A 22124-nucleotide genomic window follows, 5' to 3' on the forward strand; every position below is an offset into this window, starting at 1 on the left:
CAGAAAAGACATCGCTAAATTAGTGACGAATGCACGTAAGCGTGAGTGAGCACGAAGGATCTGACGCTATCCCGGAAGTCTCGCGGGAGGATCTGCCCCGGGGCGGAGCGGAAGCGGCCGGAAAGACAGAGCAGACGCGGCTCCGCTGATTAGGGTGAGACAGGGGAAGGGGCGAAATACCGTTGGGTGGTTGATATATATTCTAAGACATAGAAACCGTACTAGAAAGAAAATGGCAGTGGGTGTATACCGAAAGCCGAGTGGGTTCAGTAGAAGGGAAGTACCGGAGGTAGAAGCACCGAGTCAGAGGAGATAAAGCAGCGGTGTCTTCCATGTGTTTATTCACGAATACATTACAGAGGGCTGGGGAGGAGAAGGATGAATTATATGAAGGCAGTTACTAGGATGGGATCATGGGTGGTGTCAAATGGTTTTGACTTGATCATTAGAGTCTAATGGGCCGACCGCACCACTGAGTATCCACCCATGACAGGCTTTGTTGGGTGTCCGTACCATCAGTGTCTCGTAGATGACACGCTGGGTAGTTAAGGGAGAACCTGGTTTGAATTTGAAAGGGAAGCATGACAGTTATGTGTATGGGGGCAGGGAGCGGCATCAATATCCACAATTGATTTTTTTTTTTATGTGGCAGTGATGACTGTTGAGTGGTTGTTATACAGAGGCAGTGCTTCGTATGCTTAGATAGAAAGACAATAGCCCTGACCTGTGCGATTATAAAACATATGCCGCCATTACCTCTTATTCATGTGTATCTACATTTATAATGCTACCGTTTAATTTTACAATGTCGGTTCTTCTTGTATAGCGCCGCTGAGTGTTGTTAAGCTTTCTAGTGAAATATGGGCTAAAATAACAGGTTGGGTGAATAGAGGCCAAAACTGATAAGGCACGATTGGAGAAGCACCTCTGGGACAGAAGAGTGATGTAAAGTTAAGGCGTGATAGTTTGTCACTACTCGTTTTGTAGTTGGCTCCTTAATTAAGTTTCTGCAATCTTGCGCAGTTTAACAGCCCGTTGACTCCTAACGCAAGAAACTTTCGGGACTAGCTGTAGGTAACAGGCTTTCCAGTAGAATGCAGCGTCAAGCGGTTGTAGCTAAATCAAGTAAGTTTCCATGAGATAGTAAACGGGGAAAAGATTCACTATAGAAAAAGCCCAGGGCAGACCAAACTTTAAGTACAATTCTGCTTGGCTGTTTATAAGAAGGGCATTTTAAGTATTTATTTTTATTTTTTGGAAATGTAGGTTATGGGAGTTATCCGATTATCATAATAGGCCTAGATTCTATAATTTGGGGCACGTTAATTACTGCCAGTTAAATATCTGTTTTCCCATGGACTGCAGAAGTAAAGTATTCTAAAAACCCTTTTTTACTCAGATTATGGAAAGCATGCTGTGGTGTGAGGAAGGACTTCCTTAAACTAGAGCACATAACTGCAGTGTGCCAATATGTATCTCTTTTAGATACATTTACAAATTAGGATTAAACATAAAGTGGATATTCTGTAACTGACTGGATTGATTGAATTTGTTTCTTCAACACTTTTAAATAACCAAGAAGTGCAGAGTTCAGACAGAGGGAGAGAGAATCATGGACAGGGTGCATTTGAAGATGATGAAATAAGGGGATTGCAAGCGAACAGCATTGTTGGGAAAGATTGTTGAGAGATGTGGGACCTGGAAATGGTTTTGTCTTTTTATGCCGGCCTGTTGGAATACATGCCTAGAGATCGATATACAAAAGTGCAAATAGGTGCCACCGATGATACCGTTAAGAACTATGTCATGACATGTGGCATGGTGTGAGACAGTTTGTTGAGTTTAAGGCACAAGGGGTCGCGGAGAACGTTCCTTTAGGGGTTATGGTGGAAAGTGAGATATGAAAGATTGCACTGTGGGATGGGAAACAAAACAAATGAAATGTATTTGAAGAGTCAGGATCAGCCACATAAACAACCTGACCTCATCTAGAAATAAGGAGGAAAAAGTAACTTGTAAAGGAAGTAGGGGCAGAACAAGCAACTTCTAGATGGGGAAGGTAGATAACGCTGCCGCGTGGTGTAAGATGTGATCATTTCAGCTTTTCAAGGGTTTGCCAATTTCCTTCAGGAAGAATGAGTTACAGGTTTACCTGTGTGTTCCTTTAGTCTGATGATGTGACTCCGTTATTGTGTATCGGTTTCCGTGAGAGAGGAGCACAGTGCTAGATTTACCCTGCTTTAAGAACATCTGTGTGAAAGATCACCGGATGTAACTGATGCTGCTGGCGGAATGAGAAGTGCTGCTAGGGATGCTCGGGAACTTCATTTTTGCATTTCTTTGATTATAGAGATTTAGAAATGGATACATCCAGTGGCCATCCTGGAGGCAAGAGACCTACTTTTTGAAGGAAATATTGGACAAAGCATCAGAGGATAATTTGCATGTTGGATGAACTGCAAAAGGTTAATGATTTGTGTTATGTGCCAATTTGTACATGCGTTGTGGGGGAAATGAAGTGGTAGTTGAGTGCAGTGTTTTCTAGATGTATTCAGGCCGCTTAGCTATTCTATCATATTACTGAATGTTATAGTGTATGATATTTGAAAACAAACTCTTGTGGCTTTACAATGAATTGGAGTTTGGGTGTATTAATATAAAATATCACTTTGTGATATCGTAGGAGACCTTTTCCAAGTCACCTTATTTCTGTGTGTGTGTGTGTATATATATATACACACACACACACACACACACACACACACATAGAATGAGCAGTTGTGTTCAAGGAATCTTCCTGGGTGCAAACGCTAAGCAAGGAGGTGAAACTTTTAACGGCTGCCATGAAATGATAAAATATTAAAGGGTCACAATAACCTGGTCTGCCCAGATGCAAAATGGTATTGAATGTCTTTATGTAGGCTTAAATATGCAATACATGTTGTTTTTCTTATTTCTCAACATCGACGGGACATCTGTATGTTTGGGTCAGAGTTTGTAGACTGAGTTGTTTGATATTTAATTTGTTTTTTGATGTGTAGCTTGTTTTTTTCAGAACTTATTATTAATATAGCTACCTTTTTATTCAATAAATTGCATAGATTTGTTGCTTCAGTGTAATGTCCTATGTCAAGGACACGCGGAGTGCTGGTGCCCCCTGTTATCAGTAGTAGTTCCCCATTTTAATCAGGAAGAGGAACTTCCTTCTGTTTGCTTTAAGTTTGGTTTTGTATGGCTAGATCTGGCCCTTCATTGCTGGAGAAATGAAGCCGTGTGAAAGCAGGCACATTGAATTATATTGTAAGTAGTCATTAGATACCTTAATATATTACACTATTTCCTAATTGTTTCTATACATGGCAATGCTTTACTTTAGATGCCTTGTTCCTCTCCATGGTATCAATGCAATAAAAAACATTGTCCTAATATAGGGGCATATATTACGTCTGCTCTCGATGCCAAGTTACTGTGCAGAATCCATGAGGTGAACATGTTCTGTATTACTTTGCATGAAGGAGAGCCCTTTAAAGAGAGGTAGCAGCTTCAGTTATGAAGGGCTGGTGCTGGTAAGATTTTTCCTGCAAGAAGGGCTGAACCGGCCCTGTGTAATGTCTAATTCATCTAGGAGACTACAGGAACCCCATTGGTTTCACTACACATTATACATGGTTAGCAAAGTTCTTCCTACAGCAGAAGCTGATGTTGGACCTCCATCGTATAATGATGATGTCACGGATTTGAAACCAAAACTGTCCTGTAAGACACCGGTAATTTAAACTCTCTAAACAAAGCATTGTGAAGGACTACTCCCATACGAGCTCCTTTCCAGATGGGCCTTCATAGTGCATAAGTTCAGTGTGTGATTTCTTGTGTTGCCTTATTGCTTGAGCATAATGAAGTTTACTGTACTTAGGACCTTGGAAACAAACCGGAGAAATGGTTGCTTTTATAGATGAGGAGATAAGTCTTCTCTTAGGATGTCACACTATGTTTTGAAGAGAGAGGCGTGGCAGTTTAGGATGTAAAGGTTCAAAAGCTTGTATTGCGTTTCTTTCCCTGTCAGAAAGCATACGTTTTGTGCAATGTTTGCTGGGATCTGGAAAGGAAACCTTTACGTTTACTTTAAACAGTTAGTGCATGCTAAAAACTTTATGCGATTGCCATAAAATGCTTTCTTTGGTGCTATCTCAATTAGTAAAAGCATTTTGCCGGTGGTCGGATCTCTGTGAACAGATGGGATCATTGAAGCTCCAGGAAATGACACCCTCTTTAGATCATTACCACAACATCATGAAATTACAATCTCTCTAATGGGATTTCATTGATTGCTATCTTGATTGCATCACATTTATCATTTTGAACCTCAGTGGGCGATCCTAGGTGACTACCTTGTTGTCATGTGATATTTGCCGCTTAAATTTCCCCTAGGTCCTTGTCACAATGCCCCTTAATGCTTTATTTTGCCTTTAGGTTTTTTATGTCCCAAGTGCATTATCTTATATTTATCAACATTAAACTGCAGCTGCCACACACTCAATCTTTATTTTAATTTACCTAGTCATTTGGCTTATTCCACCAGAAATGTCTACTTTGTTGCAGACTGTTGAGACCTGTTTTTAGTATCACTGATAAGGATACTAAAAAAAAAAAGGTACCACACTAGCAGCAAGACCATCTTCTTCTGAATATTCCCCATTAACTTTCTTTGTCTTATCTGTTTATTATAACATACAAACTAATCCGTGTTCTATGAGAGACAGTGTTAGAAGCCCTACTAAAATCTGGTCTTCTGCCCTGGTCTATTATCTTGGGTTAGTTTCCCAGCTACTGGCATAACTTACGTGTCTGTAGTTTGCAGAGTCCTGGTTCTGAGCGCTTATATTTTCTAAATGCTTCCACTTTTCTACTGCTTTCTTTTTTTAACATATGCACCGCTTCTGCACAATACCACAGTGGTTTCCTCTTTCTTTTAGCCTTACTGACAAGGTTACTGACAAGCTTTTTACGTTTTATTGACAATCTTCAGTGCTGCACCACTTTGTACAGTCCAACAATTAACCTCTTAATAACAAAGGGTATTTCATCATAAAAACTCAATCTTATTTAACCATTATTTTTTTTGACTTTAACACCATAGTGTAACACACACCTAACCTATACTACACTTATCAACACACAAACATACACTATGCTGACGTTCACTTATTCTAATGCCGTACCGTAACATGCACAACCCCTTTTACACGAACACCGCACTCTTATACTCATGCACACACTATCCAACAATATACGCTTGTTCTGGCTAACACTGTACATAAATACAAATGCACACGTACACACTGAATCTGGCACTACAATACAGTATACCTAACTGACTCTGGGACTATGCATTTACTCACACAGACACTGATTCTAGCAATATACATATATACACACTGACTCTGGCACTACGGTATACAAAGACACACACAGACTGACTCCAGCACTATACATGCACTACTGTATATGCATGCACACACTGCCCCTAGCATAATACATAATACATGCACACTGACTCTGAAACTACAGTATAAACTCACACGCTAAATTAGTTTGTATATGTGTTTTTGTCTAGTGCTAGGGGCAGTCGCTATACTATAATGTTCTAGTCAGTGTGTATGTATGTATAGTGCTGGAGTCAGTCAGTCAGTGTGTGTGTGTGTATGTATGTATCGTGCTGGAGTCGGTGTGTATGTATGTATAATGCTGGAGTCAGTCAGTGTGTGTGTATGTATCGTGCTGGAGTCAGTGTGTATGTATGTATAGTGCTGGAGTCAGTCAGTGTGTATGTATGTATAGTGCTGGAGTCAGTCAGTGTGTGTGTGTGTGTGTGTATAGTGCTGGAGTCAGTCAGTGTGTATGTATGTATAGTGCTGGAGTCAGTCAGTGTGTGTGTGTGTGTGTGTATAGTGCTGGAGTCAGTCAGTGTGTATGTATGTATTGTGCTGGAGTCAGTCAGTGTGAATGTATGTATCATGCTGGAGTCAGTCGGTGTGTATGTATGTATCGTGCTGGAGTCAGTCAGCGTGTATGTATGTATCGTGCTGGAGTCAGTGTGTATGTATGTATGTATAGTGCTGGAGTCAGTCAGCGTGTATGTATGTATCGTGCTGGAGTCAGTCAGCGTGTATGTATGTATCGTGCTGGAGTCAGTCAGCGTGTATGTATGTATAGTGCTGGAGTCAGTCAGCGTGTATGTATGTATAGTGCTGGAGTCAGTCAGCGTGTATGTATGTATCGTGCTGGAGTCAGTCAGCGTGTATGTATGTATCGTGCTGGAGTCAGTCAGCGTGTATGTATGTATCGTGCTGGAGTCAGTCAGCGTGTATGTATGTATCGTGCTGGAGTCAGTCAGCGTGTATGTATGTATCGTGCTGGAGTCAGTCAGCGTGTATGTATGTATAGTGCTGGAGTCAGTCAGCGTGTATGTATGTATAGTGCTGGAGTCAGTGTGTATGTATGTATGTATGTATAGTGCTGGAGTCAGTGTGTATGTATGTATGTATAGTGCTGGAGTCAGTATGTATGTATTGTGCTGGAATCAGTCAGTGTGTATACTATAGTGTCAGAGTCAGTCTGTAAGTGAATACTTTAGTGTCACAAAATGATTCCAGCACTATACACACTGACATTATCGTATACACATACAAACACTGACTCTAGCTCTATACAAACACATACATACACAAACACTGATCCCCTTCTCACCTTGTGGAGACTTCCCACGCTGCTGCCTATATTCTGCCATCGTGAATCCATCACCCTATGCTTCCCTGTGGGGGGGGCAGTGAAACACGTGCCATGAGGTACCCCGCGGATCATGTAATGTATGTGCCCACGGGAAAGCATAGGGTACCGGATTCACAATGTTTTCATGTGCTTTCAGTCAACTGTTTTGTTTGATAGTTTCTCCAGTTTTCTCTTAATAGTGAACAGGCAAGTAGGGCTGCAACTAACGATTATTTTAATAATCGATTAATCGGCCGATTATTTTTTCGATTAATCGATTAATCGGATAAAAAAAACAATATGCAAATTTTTCGTTTATTTAAAAGAATTTAATGAACTGGATGTTAAAAAACAACTTAAAATTTACATTAACATTCTTATTTTGTTATGATGTAATAAAAAACAATATTTTCAAAGTACAAGAACCCAAACACAATATTTATGAAACAAAATAACCCCAAACATTCTGAAAAGAGGTGGACTATTACTGTTCAAGAAACTTTGCCCCAGCACTTTGCACTTTGCACCCAGCACTTTGCACCCAGCACTTTGCACCCAGCACTTTGCACCCAGCACTTTGCACCCAGCCCTGGCACTTTGCACCCAGCACTTTGCACCCAGCACTTTGCCCCAGCCCTGGCACTTTGCATCCAGCACTTTGCACCCAGCATTCAGCACTTTGCACCAGCACTTTGCACTTTGCACCCAGCCCTGGCACTTTGCACCCAGCACTTTGCACCCAGCCCTGGCACTTTGCACCCAGCACTGGCACTTTGCACCCAGCACTTTGCACTGTGCCCCTGCACCCAGTCTCTAACTCTGCCCTGCACCCAGCCCTGCCCCCACATTCTGCCCTGCCCCCACACTCACACTCTGCCCTGCACCCACTCTGCCCTGCACCCACACTCACACCCTGCCCTGCATCCCCACCCCCACTCTGCCCTGCACCCAGTCTCCCACTCTGCTCTGCACCCACACTCACACCCTGCATCCCCACCCCCACTCTGCCCTGCACCCAGTCTCCTGCCCTGCACCCCCCACCCCCACTCTGCCCTGCACCCCCACCCCCACTCTGCCCTGCACCCACACTCACGAACCGCTCTGTGCGAATGGAGCCACTCGCACAGAGCGAACCGCTCTGTGCGAATGGAGCCACTCGCACAGAGCGAACCGCTCTGTGCGAATGGAGCCACTCGCACAGAGCGAACCGCTCTGTGCGAATGGAGCCACTCGCACAGAGCGAACCGCTCTGTGCGAATGGAGCCACTCGCACAGAGCGAACCGCTCTGTGCGAATCGCTCTGTGCGAGTGGCTCCATTCGCACAGAGCGATTCGCTCTGTGCGATCTGTGCAGAATACTTACCTCCGGAACGCGTCACATCCGTCACGTAGCTAGAAGGCGGAGACTGCAGAGCATGTAGCAGAAGCGGGGAACGCTCGCGGAGGTAAGTAAAAGGAGCCGAGTGCTCCAACAACGAATTGATCACTCGATTAATCGATAACGGAAATCGTTATCGATGATTTCCGTTATCGATTATTATCGATTTTATCGATTCGTTGTTTCAGCTCTACAGGCAAGTTTAATTTTCGAGAGACACTCCGGCCAGCGTATGCACTTTATTTTTAAAAAGAACTCTGAAAGTGCTTGCAGTAATATCACTGGTGCTGTTTCCTGCCAGCGATTGGCTGCTTCATCAGCCAGAACTACAGAGGGGATGGTGGAAGGAATTTTTTTTATTTTGTGTAAGTTATTGAACATATTGAAATCCTTTCGTGCTATGTACTTCAATAGGCATTCTCCATCGGTAGATCTGATTTGGGACATTATACTTTAGGAGGCTGCGGTATGTAAAACTGTAAGTCACTGTCATCCGGTTCTGATTGGTTAAGACAACCTTTTGTAAGAACGGGATAAGGAGATGCATGTTAGCCTCAGTACACAAAATGTATTTGATTTGCTAGTAGTGCCACGTTGAAGGGCCAGTCTACTGTCCTTAACAATATAAACTTGTGGAACTTTATAGTCTATTCACAAACGTACATTGATCTAAAAACAGCAAGGAATGCTGCAAGCATATCGAGGTGAGGGATTCTGCGAAGTCAAGTTATTTATTGTGATTTTTCCAACTTCATGGTTTTGTGTTACTGTTCCAAATAACCTCATCAAACGTTAATGCGTATTAAAAAAAAACTTGGTAGGTACACCATATGAGCAAAAGTATTTGGACATACATCTTAATTATTGAAATCGGGTGTTTCAATCGGACCCATTGACACGGGTGTATAAACTTACGCACCTAGCCATGCAGTTACGAACGTTTGTGGAAAAAATGGGTCGTTCTGAAAAGCTCGGTGAATTCAAGTGTGGTGCTGTGATAGGCTGCCCTCTTTGCAATAAGTCAGTTGGTGAAATTTAACCCCTGCTAGATATTCCACTGTCAACTGTAAGTGGTATTATTGGAAAGTGTATGCGCTTAGGAACGGCAGCAACTCAACCACGTAAAGTCACAGAGCTGGATCACCAAGTGCTAATGTACGTAGTGCGTTAGTTACAAACTTCTACTGGAACTAATATCAGCACCAAAACTGTGCGGCGGGAGCTTCATGGAGTGGGTTTCCATGGACGAGCAGCTGCATGCAAGCCTCGCATCACCAAGTAGAATGCCAAGCATTAGATTGAATGGTGTAAAGCACATCGCCACTGGACTCTGGAGCAGTGGAAACGTTCTCTGTTAGTCTAATGGGTCTGGGTTTGACGGATGCCAGAAGAAAATTAATGACTATTTCCCAGTGCACAAAACCAGGTGCACAGAGACTTGGTTGGATGTGTGTTGGTGTGGAAGAACTTGAGTGACCCACACAGAGCCCTGACCTCAACCACATCGATCAACTTTGGGATGAACCGGAATGGAGATTGCAAGCCGGGCCTTCTCATCCAACATCGGTGCCTGACCTCACAAATGCTCTACTGGGTGAATGGGAAAACATTCCAACAAACACTCCAAAATCTTGCGGAAAACCTTCCCAGAAAAGTGAAAGCTGTTATAGCTGCAAAGGGGTACCAACTATATACTTATATATGTATTTAAAATGTCATAAAAGTCCCTGATGGTGTAATGGTCAGGTGTCCCAATACTTTTGTCCATAAAGTGTACATTTCATGTGTGTTTTTGTTTTGGTGAATATAATACAGCTGCATAATAGCCACTATACGATTACTGACAGTTTTAGCTGCTTAAATGTAGTCGGAGCACCAAATGCGCACCATGTCAGACCCCTTGGAAATCTTGCACGAGCGATTGCAAGAGCTGGAAGGAGGTGCACGATTCAGAGCACGAGATGCGTTTGGCCAAATGCATCTCCTGCAAAGGCTTGGCGTGGGAAAACATGCCTGTTGTATAAAAAAAAAAATGGTTCTGAGGTAACACTCATATCCATTAACATTAAAGCTTCTGTAAAAGTAAAAGCTATATTTAGCTTTAACGTACTATCTTGATTATGTTTAACGCCATGGCTGCAACAGTTCTCGTTTAGTATGATCACGGTTTGGAGCTGCAGCACTTCCTTGTACAAAACACAGAAGTCACTGGGCTGGTGTAGTTGTAAGGTAGATTTGATTACCTGCTGTAAATCTGCTCTGATAAAATACTTGCCCAAAGGCGGGTCTAAAGACCGCTACTCACACCATTTTTTATTACTAGTTACAAATTTCGTTACTAGTATCAGTATTTTGTTTTTAACTGTTCTAGTTTTGGCATAATATTTTCAGGCAGCTGCATAAGTAGCCTTTTGAATGTGTGCTCTGCTAATATTTCACACCATTCTACAAAAACACGCTGTCATTTTATCACACTGCCTCTAATAAACGATACTATAATCCGTCTTAATCACCCAGCTGGAAATCTGACTGATAAAGGTCTACAGAGGAACAGACTTCATTAGCATTGCCATAAAGAATCGGCTCAATGTGGTTTGCGCAGGGCAAGTCACCAAAAAAATCACCTGACTGAGAGCAATGGCAGCCGACATGTATACAGAAAAAGGGAGTTTATTGGAACTAAATGAGAGGAAACCAGGTTTTTGTCATAGCTATACTGCATACCTATATTGCTGTATACGGCACTGGTTTCTAATGCATTTTGAGAACAATTTCTCCCCCATGGAACCTCACATTAAAACACAACCGGATAAGTGCTAATTTAGAGTTGAGGCAAGTATCTTGACAGTTAAACCAATGTAAATTGAATTTACCGCATTTGATATTTATCAAATAAGCTGTGATGTCTCTAGCCTGGTTCCTTGATATTGACTCGGCTTTACTCAGTTTAATTTGAGTTTATTGAGAAAACCAATTCCATAAATGTGGTACCACTTTTTAACAGTGGACATTTTTAGCACTTACTATATTTGCCATGAAGGATACATTTAGTTTAATAAAATAATTCTCAAGTAATATAGACATTAGGTGGACTTAAATAAGGACACAACAGGACTTCAGGTACCATAGTCAAGCCGAGGCTAACGGCACAAATGAGGGTCTTTAGTAATACATGCTAAAGGGCTTAAGATAACCGTGGACGTATCCGTTTAAAGCTAGGACAAGAGGTAGTCCATGGATTATTTGAAAACATATTGATAATTTAACTATTTAAAAATTATCCCTCACATGAACTGTATTTTGCTTTGTCAAGAAGTAAGTATGGATATATATCTGTTATTTTTCTTTAGAGTGCCAGCAGATTTCCTCTTACATAAAGAATACAAAATTATGTGTGTCAAAATTAACACATTATTTGACAAAATTAACACATTAATCCACACTGGTTCAAAAGGAGAAGAGGGCCCTACTGTTGAGAAGTTTATAGTCTATTACAACAATGTCACTGATGATATTGGTTGGATCAGGGTCTGGCCGAGCTTTCCCAACTTATGCGATTATTAGCCAGCGAAGGGTTTAGGTAATTTACTTGATTTAAAATGTTACAAGCTCAGGTCTTTCTAGTGGCATTTTCATGATTGTCCAGGGCAGTGATGTGCTTTTTGCCTCGGTATCTGTAAATGACATGAAGTAGGTGAAGTGTACTGTCTGTGACCTACTCATCCAGTGACCGTGCCAAGACTGGTTAAATTACATCTGTCAGCGCTGACGTTCCTTAAGCTAGAGTCTTCTAGAAAGAGAGTGGCTCCTGTGGGACTCAGCAATGTTAAGTGTGATTCTGTAAGCTCATAGTCGGGAACTTTTTAAAAAATATATTTACTTTTCTTAAAAGTGGTCAAGTATTTAACTCTTGATCTATAGTTTTGTTGTTGTTGTTAAATTAGCCCCTTAAGCGTGTTTCCTTTTAAGACATGCTGCGTGTGTTACCGGCTGTGCGCTCATTTCTCTAATCAGCACACAGCTCCTCCTTGACCACGCAACCAGTCTAAGTGACTCTAATAACGCCTGATAATTCGAGTGCCTCCATGTTGTTAATATACAGTATATCCACCCAATTTATAGGAACACTCTAGTGTCCTGGCAACTCTTTAAACAAACAATGCATATTAAAGTACTAATAAAAAAACGACTTATGTGGAAGCTGCTGTAGTTGATTTGTGCCCCTGATTGGCTGCTTGACTCGTTTAAAACCACTGGGAGTGCTTACCGGGCATGTGCATAGGGGTTCTCGTTAGACCAACAGTCACAGAGCCACTGCTGGTAGTTGGCAGAACGCATCTCCTGCACAGCAAATTGCTGGGGAGAGGAAATTAGTAGGGGGAATCTTGCAGAATTCACCCCCCTTCCCCATGGAAATGTATAGGGGCCACTCCGCTATCATACACATTGAAGTGCATATGATCGCTGGAGTGTCCCTTAAAGCAGTCTGGGAAATCTAGTATTTAGGAAACTAAGATAAGCTTCAAGTTGAGTACAGGCAGTACATTACAAATGAGACATTTTAGAGGAAGCTGAGAAACATTTACTTCATTCTAAAGGTTATAACACAAAAGAGCCTAAATATTTGCGGTAAACAGACTATTCAGGACACGTGACAAGACCAAGGACAAAACATATGACATTGGTATACCTACGAACCTTACAATACCTGATGGGATAATGGTTACTGTCTGTCAACAATTTTCCTGCAATGTATCAGAAGGCAACCATTATTTTAGATTTCAGAAAGCAAGGTATAGCTATGAGGAATTCAGCGTGTCCACCATAGGGGCTGCCATCTTAAGTGCTCAGGACTTGCGTAATGATTTCATCCCAGTAAATTAGCTCTAGCTTTGGAGGAAGTGGGTTCTCTCACAGCCTTTGTATGGGTGGGGTGGGGAAAAAGAAGAAGAATTCAGAACATATGTCATTTTATCTCAGTTCCCCGGAGTATAAATAGTATCTGATTTTAACCTCATGTCATTATTTTAATTGGTTGAAACTGAAGCATTTTACTCATTTTGCTATGTCTTGTTCAACCACACTTTTTTTTTCCCTGACAGTTTTAACCATTGTTATTTATTTTATATAGCGCCATCGTATACCGCAGTGCTATACAATGGGTGAACAGGATATAAGTAGTAAATAGGATAGCAATTTGACTTACAGAGCCAGATAAGGAGGTCCCTGTTAAAAGAAGTTTGCAATCTAAATTATAAATATATATTTACTTTGTTGTTGTTTTGAAAGTCCTCTTTCCTAGGATTTTCAGCTTTGACATGTACAGAGGCATATATTGGTGCAGGAATGGTGAGAGCTGTAGTCCCCCCCCCCAAAGTTTGAGGTTTGTGTTCCTGGTTGTTAAGTAATGGCTCTACCGTGACATATGGTAATCCATATATCTAAAAAGCAATTGCACTAAGATACCAGGAAATAGACCGAGCTCAAGGGAGTTTAAAATGAATTTAGCTCATCTTATCTTTTGTGCACTTTGTAGCCTAGATATGTCCAGAGCTGCCCTCTAGTTACTTTTATTTGCTGTTGAATTCAGGGCCTACAATGAGGCCAAGTAACACGGAATCACTGAATTGAACAGGTTTTGTCACTGGGTCATTCTGCATTGAGCAACTTTTTATATAAACCATTAGAAGTGGTTAATCACCATTTTCCACATTACTTTTAAAACTGCCTGACTAGTTTGTCAATGTTGTGAATGTTAAAGTAGATAAAGATACAAATATTAATTATTTGTCTTTACATTTGGTATCATTGAACGGTTATAAACCCAATTAAAGAAGAACGGAAAGCCCTGTCTTTTGCTCATTGCTCCCTCCTGTAATTTCAGGCCGCAGTTTTTCCTTCTGAAGTGAAGCTAAAAAGTATCTTTCATAGCAACCTGAGTCTGGTGACAAACGGAAGGTGTGAGCAGCAAAGGGGAACAGCCCTTCTCTTTGTGTGGCCTCCACAGAGAAGTTGCAGTCACCATGGAGGCCATAGCAAAATATGACTTCAAAGCCACAGCAGATGATGAGCTGAGTTTCAAGCGAGGGGACGTTCTGAAGGTGAGTGACATTTGGCCATCAATGATATTAGTTATGAGAAAAAAAAATTGTAATGTAAAATTAACCAAGATCAAAAGGCTGCCTATTATTGTCAGGTAATTGTTTCAGGTTTGTTAAGGTTTCTCCTTTGCCTAAATTGGGACTGAAGTAAAAAGAGTTCAGCCTTTTCAAAATATCTATTGTAATAAGAATGTTGCTTAATCAAAGGGACACTCTGATATGCACTTTGATCATACAACTAACATTGTTTTGCCCCTTTCCCTGTCCCTTAGCGAAGTGCCTTGCAGGCCGAATGCATCTCCGTGCACTTGATTTACTCGCCGTTAGTCAGCTCCAGCACTGGCTCTGCTGAACGCTGCATGAAGGCGTCTGTGTAGATTCCTGTGCGCATGAGTACGGTCTTCCCATTGAAATGGCAGCAAAGTCTGTGTTAAGTGCTTTATTTCATTTAGAAAGAATGCATTTTAACTTAGGGTTGGGGTTACTCATAGTATGCATTCATAGTAGAGGTGTCAGGAACATTAGACTGCCCCTTTTAAATCAAACAAAGGCAGTTCACTTTTTTGGACGCAACATATAGCTGTCACATCCATTTCCTATTTCAGTTGAAATGCATGAATACGTTATTAATGTTGGTAGGTTCTGCAAGTTGGTTTTATTTTTAAGATGGCACAAGTAGGCTAGAGAACAACTCTTAATATACATAAGATGCATTTCGCCAAAAGATATTTGAGGTAATTACAGAAGAATTGCACTGTTTTGAAATAGCATTGTAATCCAATATTTGCATGACATTATTATTATTCCTGTGGTAGAAGGCGAGAATGAAATATAATATTCTGAATAATTTAAACATTTTAGATTAGATTGTGAGTCTATCATATGCGATTTCACTGTAAAACTATGTCTGGAAGAGAATATGGTAATGCAGTTATTGAGATTAGCTTTGCTGAGTAATGCATATTCACACGCATTCCCCATAAGCATGATGTCAAATAATCAATAACCGTGCTTAACCATGCAGGACGCACTATTATGGCACCACAGAGCACTCGCTAGACAATGGAGAATGCAATATTACAGCCTTTGGTATCACATAAGTTGGTCCCTAGTAAATCAGGGTGCCTTTTCTCCATCAGTAGTCATTATTGCTGGAATAACCACCACCCTAATAATACTTATGCCTCTAGCTATACTATATGACCAATATTACATGGACACCCTTATAATTATTGAGTTCAGGGTCTGGGGCTGTTTTTAAGGGTTTGGGCCCCTTAGTTCTAGTGAAGGGTAAAGTTAATGCAATAGAATGAAAAGACATTTTATAGAATGCTATGTTTCCAAATTTGTGGCACCAGCTTGGGGATATTCTTAACCTAGCATGACTATTCCCCTGTGCAAAAAAAACAAGGTCCATAAGATGCGGTTTGATGAGTTTGGTGTGGAGGAACTTGAGCGGTCTGCATAGTAGGACCTTAACCGCATTTGGATACCTTTTAGGATGAATTGGAATGTCAGTTGTGAGCCAGGCCTTCTCATTCGGTATCAGTGCCTGACCCCACAAATGCTGTTTTGTCTGAATGGGTACAAATTCCCACACACACACTTCAAAATGTTGTCCAAAGCCTTCCCAGAAAAGTGGGGGCTATTATGTGTGATTGCCAGGTATCCCTTTTAAAAAAAACATACACAACAACGAAAGGTGAGAATACGGAACTCAGTTATGGGATGGTGCACGAACCAGGGTACCACCAGTCCCTCAAATATATGGAATAAAGAAGCAGAAGCTCAGCACTTCAATGGTGAGGTGAGTTAATTTCACACAGGCAACGGGTCTTTCTCAAGATCTGTGCGTCGAAACGTTGTGTGACATAAACTCACCTCATTGAAGTGCTGAGGCTCTGCTTCTTTATTCCAGGTATCACTTTTGGTCATTTTCTTTTCACACCTCCGCTCATTCGCTTGCAGATGATCTGTGAAAAGCGTTGATGCACAATTGATGTGAAGCGATTTTGAAGTCTCCACAGGCTGCACATTGTATCAAATACCCATAGCCAGAAAAAGAATCGCAAATTAGTGATTTTATATAATTGTGCCTTCTCTTTATAAATAGTGGGCAGCCTTAAAATGCACGTGCAGACAAACTGGGCAAACAGATTCTACTAAGTAGTCACTGCACAGCAGACAAATACATATGGCAATAGTTCCCAAATCACTGTCACTTTTTATAACATACTATAAATCCCCCAAACCCTGTCTCTCGTGCATCAATTTTCACATGTTCCTCTGCACTACATGCTTTTTTTCTTTTTATAGGTCCTGAATGAAGAGTGTGACCAGAACTGGTACAAAGCTGAACTCAACGGAAAAGATGGATTCATTCCCAAAAATTATATTGAGATGAAGCCACATCCGTAAGTACCATGTGCGGGTCAGAATTCTTTAGCCTCACCTTTTTGGTGCTCCTCTGCCCCATTCACCTTTGTACTTAACTTCCTTTGTGTATCCCTTTCCACTTCAGGTGGTTTTTTGGCAAGATTCCACGTGCCAAAGCAGAAGAGATGCTTGGTAAGCAAAGACACGATGGTGCCTTTTTGATCCGTGAGAGTGAAAGTGCACCAGGAGACTTCTCTTTATCAGTCAAGTGAGTCTTGGTCCAAGTAGTTACTACAGTTTTTTGGTGGATCATTTTGCTCAATCTGTAGTGAATAATAGACAGGAAAATTTGTAAAGAATGTCAAGCCCAAGTATACACAACTGTTCTTCTGCTACAGATTTGGCAATGATGTGCAGCACTTCAAGGTTTTGCGAGATGGTGCAGGGAAGTATTTCCTGTGGGTTGTAAAGTTCAACTCCCTGAATGAGCTAGTTGATTACCATCGGTCTACATCAGTATCCCGGAACCAACAGATCTTCTTGCGTGACATCGAGCAGGTGCCACAGGTACACGGGGGAGAAAGAGCAACGAATTTACCACAGGTATATAGAGGGGTGGGAAATCAGGAGGGGAGAGTGTATCTTTAGATCTTTAATCCAAGTTCTATTGGGTCACCATGTTGTATTACTACCAAATCTTTCTTTCTTGAGGAGATGGTCATTTTGAATCAGTGTTTGGGGAAATAAATAATGGATTTCTTTGTGTGCCTTCTCACCTCTAATAGACATGGATTTGATTTAGACACGGTATCATTGTAAGCATCACAACTGACCTCTTTGCTTTTACTTCAACAGCAACCCACCTATGTGCAGGCGCTGTTTGATTTCGATCCCCAGGAAGATGGGGAACTTGGATTCCGACGAGGAGACTTCATCCAAGTGGTGGACAACTCAGATCCGAACTGGTGGAAGGGAACTTGCCATGGCCAAACTGGCATGTTCCCACGCAATTATGTGACACCTGTCAACCGCAACCTGTAACTAGAGCCTGCAAGGCAGCCAAGGAAGAGCACAGACAGGCTTACCTGGGAAAGAGAGTATGGACTGATTTTAAGACCAGGGATACACAAGACCAGTTTATTTAGGTATAGATAAGTTGAATGAATTGCAACTATAGGCAAATTATCGACAAATGGAACCACAAAAGTATATGCTTAGGGATACTAATTGATTGAGAGGCCCTAACTATTTGGCTAACCAGACTATAGTGTAATTGGGCCACACATTTGTAAATGTGGGTCTATCACAGGTAGACCTGTGATATATAAGAGAATGGTAATGGACTGACAGTAAAGCTGGGTTGGGGTGAGGGCAGGGTAGCTACACACACTTGCAAACACACACACAAACTGCTCTACAGAAACAGTGGTGAACACCCACTGGTCCGTGATCTGAGGAAACCATCCCAGGAGTCTGGCTGTGCTTTGTGCAATTGCTTTTCAGCATCTTTTTTGAAGGAAAGGGGAGTACCCTTGGCTCATTATGGAACTTTAATTTTTTTTTGGGGGGGGTTGAGGGTCCAACAGGCTCAGTGGGCGGGGGAGGGGGTTTAATGGATGTTTGATTTAGAATGCCAAAACATAACTTTAAATTAAAGACCGAAAATAAGACTTTTTTTTAATTAACAAGTTTCCTTCACTGCTGCTGTTTCTTCCTAATGTTTCACCCGCTTCACTCCTCTTTATCTGTCTTATCGTGCATGTGTGTTATCAACGCACTGAAATACAACACACGCCTATAAAATAAAATACAAAATTGAGAGCTGCCATTTCCAGTCATTTTCTCTCTATGCAAACCTGGGGTTGCTGGCTTTATTGTACGGGACAGACAATTTCTCAGCATCTCCAGGCACATCCAGGTGTTTCCTAAACTAAGGCACAGATGTTTTGTCTAAGATACAGCTGGCATTCATTCCTGGTTCAACTGACCTGCTCCATCCACTTTATTTATTGAAAACCTTTTATTTCACTTCTGCAGACAGAGGGCAGCGTGCTTCCACCAAATTTGGCTCTTCACTTGTATTATGGAGGTACAGCAGGGGAAAAGGTTGATTTGTAGATGTCAGAGCTTTTTAAAGCAATTAAATGAAAGTAATTGCACAGGCCTCAGATAACTAAGGTGTTCGCTAACAAAAAAGTTGCACCAAAGTGCTATTATACAGATTTGGTCTGTTGTGGAGGAATACTCCATGCCTTCTTAGTTTACCAGTAGTGCAGATGATAACCCTTTGTGTACCATCTGAATATTCTGTTATCTGTTAAGGCTAAAAAAAGGAGAGGGCAGGTTCTGCTAAAGGCCACAACCAAGACTTATGATGCATCTATGAACCAAAATATTGCAGCTTAAAACATCATTGTAACACAGCAGGACTCCTTTTACACCTTGCTGGGTAAGAGTTGCATGTTCACATATATACCCCTCTTCAGACACCATTTGACAGCCTTCATGCAGCTGTGTAGGTTTACAAGAGTGATCCATGCCACAGGCTCACAATGTAGAAAATTGTCAATGATTCTTTAAACATGCTTTTATCACAAAATGAAAATTTGACCCTGCAAGGGTAACTTCATCCCTGTAGTGCCTCTACTTGCTCTTTTCCTTCTTTAACTCTTGATTTGTTATTTTCTACTACTTTCAGCTCTATGTAAATGGATTAAGAGCACACTGGGACCATTTGATTGTGTATTAGGGGTTTATGTATATTCTGCACCCATGCAGATTGAAAACTTGTGTGCGTGTGTATATATATATATATATATAAAAAAAAATCAAATCAGTGTTTAAATAATTAAGAACAGCTCCTGCATTTAAATATTCTAATGCGGCATTTGGTAGATTATAGTTATTAACTGTGAATAATAATAAAATCCCTGTGTATTCTTCACTGGACTGCTAGTGACCTAATTTCTAAGTAACAAGCCCAGAAAACCTTAACTCTGACTCATTTTTATGTCTTATCAATGTAGATATTTTACACTTTGTGCTATTCTCTGAAATTGTCTATTTCAAATGACCTCCTAAGGATTGATTTTATATATATATAGATATATATAGATATATAGATATATATATCTATATCTATATATCATATATTGATAAAAGTAATATGTGACCCTCTATGCACTTTGCAGTGTAACAAACCTGTGTACATCTCAGTATTAACACATTTGTCTTAACAGTTGTGAATCTGATTAATTGTCTGAACATATAAAGGTCTTGTATGTGTAGTAGTGATCATAATCAAATTCATATTAAAGTAGACCTGTCATGGAAAAAACAATATTATATAGAATGAATGTTAATTAAAATCCACCTATGCATTGCGCAAGCAAATGTATAGATTTCCTATTTTCCCTAATCAAATGTTGTTCCTTGTTTTTCGAAAAACCTCCTCTGCGTAGTCTTCCTGAGCAGCGCTCGGTAGAGCACAGTGATCATGTACTATATGTAGGGAAGCCATTAGTGAACATAGCAAGGTGAGCTGAGCTTCCTAAATAGAGCAGTGAACATTGTGTGAGACAACAGTAGGGGAAGTTGCCATCTCACCAGGAAGGTAGAGAGAAAGAACAGTGTTTAATTAGGGGCTCACGTGTGTGTGTTTTTTTTTTTTAGTTTTTAGTGGATAAATGTATTTAATAATGAAGAAATAATTCTCAAAAAAAAGCAAAAAGTCTTTACCAGGGCCGGTCCACAAGATGTCCAGATTGTAATAACCAAGAGGTTTCAACCATTGACTACATTAACATCAAGCACTATATATAATATTTTGGGCACTGTCCTGCCTTTGCAGGGGGTGTGGTGCATGGGCCAGTTGGGGAGATCCTTAGACCTCCCCAGCAAAGAGCTCTAATGAAGCATGAAAAGGGTTGGTATGATACATACCGGTATTTATATACACAGAGAGATTTTATAGAAGACAAAATGGAGCATAAAGATTATGTGCCGGTCGTTATACCCATCTCACAGTTCTATAAAAAGGTTGCTAGCTAGTCATACGGGATATACCTTGAGTACACTTAGTATTGCTGGTAGTGCTACTGTTTACCTTCCATATAACATCCATGTGTAATCTTAATAAAAATATGAGACAGGACCATCCCTAGTAGGGCGCTGGGCACCAACAACATCACGCGACTACCACGAGAGAAAGCACTGAACATGCTTCCATGTTTTCTCGTGATTACTCCCCACTAACCAGGCATGTTTGCTAGGTTCTAAAAAGATCTGTGGTAAACCCCAGCAATAGCCATGCCTTACCTACTTTTACTGCTTTTTGTGTATATGCATGTAATAATTGGGTTTTATTAAAGTATTAAAATGGTGCATGTAGAAATTAGGCTACGTGAATATTCCATAGGTCTTATACACCATTCTGGTTTTCAACTTTCACAATGCCACTTGTGTCATAAGCAGCATGCAGGAGTGCCCATTTGTCCCGGTCTCTGCAGTTCCTGTACAGCTGGAAGGGAGCTGTGAAATATGCCCTCCTCCTACAGACTGGTGACCTTAGCTACACCGCACACTTACACATGCATATACAAACTCACTCAGTTTCCCTTTCACAGCTCTCCTCATCGTTTGCACAGCACCTTTATCTTCAGCACAGTGTCATGTAAGCCTGTTCCTTGACCCCACTGGGCAGGTGGGATTGTGGATTCTGGGTGTCCACCTCATTTTGCCCTATACAAAGAATTGCCCTGTCTGTACCGAGACAGAAGATTTTAGGCTATGTAAGCATTGAATCATATGTTGTGACAAATCCTAAAACCCCATAATGTTAAAAGGCTCTCTTATTTTTTTTATATTTCTTGTATTACTATAAATAAGAAAACAAAAAAGAACCACTGTTAAGGATGGACCAGCCACACTAGTATTGGAGGAAATTAAGAAAGGGGAGCAAAGGAATATGGGAGAAAGGGTGTTGAGGGATCTTTTGAAGGACCAAAGGTGGGGGGAAAGACAGATAAGCCAGGGAGGGCGTTCGAGAGGATAGGGGCAGCCCTTGTGTGCATGAGAGCAACAAATCAGAAGAGAGGACAGACTGATTAGGTGTGTATTTAGAGATAAGTGATGAGATGTACCATATTTCCCCAAGTATAAGACACTGCCTTTTATAAGATGCACCTTAATTTTGGGGGCCGAAAAAAAAAAGTTATTGTACTGGCTGCCTGGGCATGATATGAGTATGATTGATGTTAGCTGCTAGCAATTGTTAGCAATCGCACTCCTATCATGCTCAGGCAGCCAGTACATGCACATCACTTTCAGCCTCCCTGTGGGTGCACCCCAAATTTTTCTGAAAAAGGTACGTCTTACACATGGGAAAATACGGTAAGTAGGAGAAGCGCTATGAAGGCTTTTTAAGTTCATTCTGAAGCGCACAGGCAGCCAATGAAGAGACTGACAGAGAGCAGAGGTAATAGTAAAGTCGTGTAGAGAGA

At 41.1% G+C, this 22124-nt stretch overlaps 1 protein-coding gene across 4 annotated transcripts; it reads left to right on the forward strand.

Annotated features, from left to right (window-relative positions):
* Positions 1–3: 3 nt before the first annotated feature.
* On the forward strand, positions 4–18442 carry GRB2 (growth factor receptor bound protein 2). 4 transcript variants are annotated; one of them, XM_053453517.1, is made up of 7 exons: positions 59–154; positions 2351–2465; positions 14031–14247; positions 16564–16661; positions 16769–16891; positions 17022–17226; positions 17479–18442. In XM_053453517.1, exons 3-7 carry the CDS (start codon positions 14170–14172, stop codon positions 17662–17664), a joined length of 690 nt encoding a protein of 229 aa, XP_053309492.1. In that variant the 5' UTR covers positions 59–154; positions 2351–2465; positions 14031–14169; the 3' UTR covers positions 17665–18442. The 4 variants fall into 4 exon arrangements, with proteins under 4 accessions (XP_053309493.1, XP_053309492.1, XP_053309495.1 ...); XM_053453520.1 differs by having other exon boundaries at positions 17022–17190; XM_053453519.1 differs by having other exon boundaries at positions 2351–2446.
* Positions 18443–22124: the final 3682 nt, after the last annotated feature.

This window comes from Spea bombifrons, chromosome 13 (genome assembly GCF_027358695.1).
Source record: "Spea bombifrons isolate aSpeBom1 chromosome 13, aSpeBom1.2.pri, whole genome shotgun sequence".
NCBI lineage: Eukaryota > Metazoa > Chordata > Amphibia > Anura > Pelobatidae > Spea > Spea bombifrons.

Coding starts and splice junctions, on each gene's coding strand:
- GRB2 (XM_053453518.1), top strand. CDS start 14,170: ATGGAGGCCATAGCAAAATATGACTTCAAAGCCACAGCAGATGATGAG. Junction 16,892..17,021: donor GACTTCTCTTTATCAGTCAA/GTGAGTCTTGGT, acceptor CTTCTGCTACAG/ATTTGGCAATGATGTGCAGC. Junction 17,227..17,478: donor GAGCAACGAATTTACCACAG/GTATATAGAGGG, acceptor TTACTTCAACAG/CAACCCACCTATGTGCAGGC.